Raw genomic sequence first — 6000 nt, forward strand, 5'->3', positions numbered from 1 at the left:
CAACAGCCTCGTTGAGACTCCTCCATTGAAGACAAATGAAACCAGACATACTTGACCCATGTTTCCAGCACGATAATGTGTGAAAAGAACTGTTGAAATAAACTGGGTAAATGTTAAACATGACTTAAATGCAAACAGTCTGTTTTAGCCAGAACACATTTACACATATTGACTGGCTCACTTTGCGTTGTGAATCCCATCAGGATGTTTCTTTTATTCATAGCAGTCCAGTAATGTACATTCAAGTTTATCTGGCTTTAGTAGAACTTTGACAGAACACTTTGTCGTTGTAAAGCTTGAAGTCTTTTAACTTCCTGTTTCTCTTTGTTCGTCCCTCTTCAATGCTTTCTTTAGATGTCGCCAATGGCAGCACAGGCTACAGGCCTCCTCCCAGAACTAAAGAGGTGGCCATCAACGGACAGACAGTCAAGCTGAAGTATTGCTTCACCTGCAAGATCTTCAGACCGCCGCGTGCCTCCCACTGCAGCCTCTGTGACAACTGTGTGGGTGAGTGAGAATACAATTCTCCCTGATGGTTTTAATTTTAACCACATTCATATATAGGCATAAGTACAAAGAACACAAACACATCTGTAAGTGTTTAACAAAAGGCAGATTAACACGCCTCACTTTGGTCTTTTGGCCTTTTTGAATCTCATTTTTATGACGTTTATTTAATGTTTTAGACGGTTGATTATGATGACATTCTTGGTTGTTGTATTAAAATGAAATATCGTGGTATTAAAGACTGACTGTGAAGGAGTCTTTATAATTCTCAGTATGAATGAAAATGAACTTTCCCCATCTCAAGTTAGGTTTGTACTTGATCTCTTCTGTATTATATATTACTAGGAAAACAAACAATGTTGTCCTCTAAACAACTCTTTATTCAAGTTTCTTTTTCTTGCCGTTTCATTTGAACTCGGCATGATGTCGTTTTATTTAGTCTTGCCTGAAAGTCATTTCTACGCACCAGACATTGAACGCATTGAAAGCTTACGTTATCTCGTTTGGTTAGTTAACCAGCCGTTATCCGGCCAATGTCAACATGGATGACCTTTTTTTTTTTTTTTTAACTAACGGGACTTGCTCCAAAATGTGCGTCCTCGGGTGCTTTGTGTGTAGGAGGTGGATGCCTGTTTGTACAGAAGAAGAAGCAGCAGCAGTTTCTTCAAAACGAAGACGGTGGAAGGTGCCGAGTATTGGTTGCTGATGTTTGTGCTTGTTTGCTGGCTATTCGGTTGTATTGAGAAAAAAAAAAAAAGTGAGACAATGGATGTATGTTTGAACAGCAGTGATTCGATTTGAAGCTGAGAATTGATTTGAGATGAAACGTGACGTTACAGGGCCGTGAAGTTGTTTTGTAGTATCGATAAGCTGGAATTCAGATTCTGAAAAAAACACAACCCGATCCTTATAGAAACGGGTTTCAATCCCCACTGACATTAGCACACAGAACTCAGATAATAGATAGTACAAACCTGTTTGTAGGAGGTGCCAAGATCTATGTTTACTTTTTGATGTCTACCTACAGGGGACACACAGCACACATGCCTCCAGGAGCTGCATCCACACTGAGGGGAAAGGAGAGAATAAAAACTGTGAGAAATAACAACAAAAGAGCTGCATTATGGTTGAGTTTTGCTGCTCTTACCAACAACATTCCCCGTCCATCGAGACGAATGCACAGCTAGGCAATTACTGACAGACAGAATAAGAGAGATACAGAGACCTGAACGTGTCGGCATCCTCCTCATCTGGGTTTTTGTGCCGCTCACTCATCAAAGACGACTCCATCTTTGGAAGCGTATTTCTTTTGTCAGAAGTGGGGCCGACTGAAGCCCTCCGAGACAAAGATTCAAAAGTGGTAAACACAGGGAAAAGATGAGGAAGTAGTAATCGGATGTGGCATATGCCTGCAGGCAGAAAAGAAGACGAGACTGGCAGCAAAACACAAGGCTGGGATAGCAGGCGTTGTTTTTCTTAAACACGCTGTTTTTAAAAACGCACAAAGGTGGACTGTGTGCATATTTTAATTGGATTATTAAAGTTTGAAAAAAAAAAAAGGGGTTAGGCAGATGTTTTGATTAAATTCCCTTTCAATAGATATCCTGCCTCGAGCAGAAACAGAATAAGTGAATGGGTGATAGATTTGAACCAGTACAATTAAAAGGGATGCTTTGATGGCTGTCCAAATACAGACTCAGAGCAGCGTGGTTGTATCCCATCCTTGTTTTTAAGGAGTGTCTGGATCATCACTGTAAGCCGCAGACGGGAGGGGAAATAATAAGGAACAGACACATGTTTGTGCTGTTCAAACAGCAGGTGAAAAAAAAAGGTGAACTCGAGTGACGGATGTCGGTTAGAACTGGTGTCTCGTTTACAAGTAATTAGGGTTGCAAACAAGTACTCGCTCATTAAGTAATAATCGGTTACAAAAAAATGTGTGATCTTTAATCATTTTGTAGTCCACTATTTTTTGTATGATGTTTAAAAAAAGGACAATAGAAATAAAAGTTCAGCTGCAAAAGATGACAAACAAAGTTCTTATGAAGGCAAAAAGAAGAAGGTAAAAGAACAAGCGGGACGGGATGACACTTGATACAACACTAAAACATCTGGTTCATTTTCAGAATAAAACACTGTTATGACGGTTCCGAATGTTTTGATGACGATTATTTAGAGTTTTAGACCACATACGTCGTATAATCTCGTGACTGAATCTGTTTAATTACTGTGTGAATTCCTGTATGTGGGCACTCCAGCTGATCGGACGCTGGGTGAGGACGGACGAGGGTGCACGGAGCTGTCCCGCACTGGACACAGACACCTAATGTTTTTAATGCCGCTCCATGTCTCCCGTTGCTAATATCGTTATGCTGCCCGCATCACAGCTGTATTCGATCACAGGAAAAAAAGAGCTGCAGAACGATTACTCGAGTACTCCCTTTAACCACGCGTCTGTAATCGATTAGAGAAAATGAAGCATATCTGCACCCCACAAGAAATACTTTTGTTTCAGCTTTCAAAGCCTCAGGTCTCAATCCAGTGCGGCTTCATATTCCCTGAAAGAAATCCAGAGTTTATTATGAGGTTTCAGAGATGAAGTGTAGAAATGAAGATGCAGGGATTTTGAATATATCCTGGAGAAAAGGACCAATATTTACACACATTAAAGAGTCATATTTATCAAACTCAGAATACAATTTTGTGTTTCCAGTCTCTACTTTAGATTTTTTAAATGCCAAAACAAGCTTTTAAATAAGTCAGCAGTCACTACAGAGAGGGCCAGAGCAATGTGGAGTCACTTCTTATTTAATGTGGTTATCATAAAATGATAATACATACACATGAGCTCAGACTGCTTCTATTTGTCCTCCTTTTGTCTCTTTTTTGCTTTTACAATACTATCTTGGCAGCTCAGATTTCTGATGATGTGCCAATTATCTTTACATTTGATGACATTCCTTTGACCAGGCCTCGATTTAAAGAAGACGAAGGCTGGTCAATTCACCTCACCGAACAATTCCTTGCTCTGATTAATAAGTTGAATTGATCCCACTGTGCACAGCATGTCGTCTACACTCGGATATAGGACTGTGGGATTAGGGCTGATTAAAAAAAAACTTCACTAACAAGAAGTCCACGACTGAAGAATTCAGTGAAAAGATACGTTGACCAGAGCACAGTGTCTTTGATTAAAATACCAGCAAGTCGTTTTCATCAGAAAGTTTAAAATGATGTAGTAGTTAATCACTTACATTTCATTCAGATATATATTTGAAGTCTGTTATTTCTGATTGTTTGAGTTAGGTCTTACAACACTGACAATCAGTCAAATTAAGGCTTCTCTGTGCAGCACAATCACACTTTTATCTTCCTCAAGCAAGGAGAACGACAACCCAGACCACTCGTACACTTTTCTTCCACTCAGTTTTTAATCAGTTCTCCAAACGTCTTCAAATATTCTTAAAGGTCCCATATTCTGCTTTGTCTGGTTTTAGATGCTCTTTCGTGTGTTTTCCGGGTGTCTTGAACAAGTTTAGGCACATCTATGTGCAAAAATTCAAATTTTGCGGAAACGCGTCTTCTCCGACGTCCTCCTGTTAGCAGTAGCCGCATGAAACGCTTGGTCCCTTGCCCCCCTCGTTGAAAATGGGTTTGTGACATCACAAAACCATGATGTCGCTGGTCCAAGCCCATTGGCTCGTTGTAGTAACCACAAGCTCCCCTCGGACATTTCCAATATGGTAAAAGGGGCGAGACATATCGGAGAGTAAACGCCGAATGACTGACCAATTACGAGAGTGCAGATCGGCTGACCAATCACATCAGACTTTTCTCTCTCTCTTTGTGGGGGCTTCTGAGTGTTTGAAACACAGGAAGTTCATGAAAGCAGACACTTTTTTCCCCCCAACATTAGCGATTGTGAACATACTTTAGGAGACGCATAAATTAGATGTATAAACCCCAAAAGCGCCATAATATAGAAACTTTAAATGAGGTCTTACTCCAGCACTTTATCTGTTGGCCCAGATAAGAGCTTTTTCACTCTCTTCACCTTGCAGTCACTTCCCTTTTCCCCCAGTTTCCCACAGCTCCAAATTTGCTGAGTTTGCATCAATGAAGTTGTTTTAGAGACCAGAATTACATAGTATAGTTCCTTCTGCACATGAAAGACAAACACTTCAGGCAGGATGAATATTGTTGTGGTAGCAATCTGGTAACCATTCACTGTTGTCTGACAACGATTTGTCTCTGGGAGCACTGGCCAACTTCTTTTTATTCCCAGTGCAGCCAGCAGTTAGCCATAAAAGATTTTCAACCAAATGCTTGTTTTCATGTGCTGTATTGTTTACATCCAGTTAGCATCTTAAGAATTGTGTTAGATCAAAACAGAAGTTTTGCCTTGTGGATTGTTAGCTGCTTTTGCCTGTAGAGTACATTTAAAGGTCGATTAATCGTCGCCAGATTACCACCAATGAGAGAGCAGGCATCATAGCGGTGGATTGCTTTAGCTCCTTCATACACCAAAGCCTGGTGATGACGCTTCCCAGACTAAAATAATCTACATTTATAAGTAGAACCTGTAAATGATAATGACTTCAGCAGCAGCTGAGGGATAAAGAAAAGCTATTCATGTGTTGTTTTTTTCTAAAAATGATCACCTTTTCTGTCTCTTTCTGTCCATGCAGAACGTTTCGACCATCACTGTCCCTGGGTGGGAAACTGCGTGGGAAGAAGGAACTACCGTTTCTTCTACATGTTCATCCTCTCCCTCTCCTTCCTCACCATCTTCATCTTTGCCTTCGTCATCACGCACATCATTTTACGTAAGAACCTGAGGGATGGGAAAAGGGACATTTACTGAGGCCTGGTACACACACACACACGCACACACACACACACGCGCACAACACACACACGCGCACACACACACACACACACACGCGCACACACACACACACACACACACACACACACACACACACACACACACACACACACACACTCCTCCTGGCTGTGTTATTGGTAGGTTTCAAGCCAGCAGGTTGTAAGTGGGCGTTGTGAAAAGCAGCAGCATTTTGGCTTGTTACCATCAGTCCTGCTGGGAGCCGGCGGTGGACTGTTGGGCTCCCCATCAGTGGGTGTGCTTGTGTGTAAGCTTGTGTCCACATAAAGGACATGAAGTGAAACAGAGAGGAAAGTGTGGGCAACAAAAATGCTAGAAATGTGTAGCACTGAATAATATCATTTGATTTTTTTTTTTTTTATTGTATTTGTTCTACAAGCCTGTTCTCGTTTTGATCGTATCCATACGTCTGTGTAGAGTCCCATGATGGAGGATTTGGTGAAACGGCACCACTGCAGGTGGTCTTTAAGTCTCAAAACTGAGCTCAAACCAAATTGAACAGCATCCAAGTGGTTTCATAATTTGTCCGTGTTTCAGACTTAGAGTAGAAATCCAACAAATCTATGAAAAATCAGCTCAAGAATACT

General features: G+C 41.1%; 1 protein-coding gene across 2 annotated transcripts in view; it reads left to right on the top strand.

Annotated features, from left to right (window-relative positions):
• The window catches only part of zdhhc14 (zDHHC palmitoyltransferase 14), a gene marked incomplete at its 5' end in the record, with an annotated part of 41782 nt that overhangs the window by 22623 nt on the left and 13159 nt on the right, over positions 1-6000 (top strand). For both annotated transcript variants that reach the window (XM_079370640.1, XM_079370641.1), the window contains 2 exons: positions 355-507; positions 5196-5333. In XM_079370640.1, the coding sequence (XP_079226766.1) occupies positions 355-507; positions 5196-5333 (291 nt within the window). The remainder of the gene's footprint in view (positions 1-354; positions 508-5195; positions 5334-6000) is intronic.

The sequence above is a fragment of the Symphodus melops genome (assembly GCF_947650265.1).
Source record: "Symphodus melops genome assembly, chromosome: 19".
Classification (NCBI taxonomy): Eukaryota; Metazoa; Chordata; class Actinopteri; order Labriformes; family Labridae; genus Symphodus; species Symphodus melops.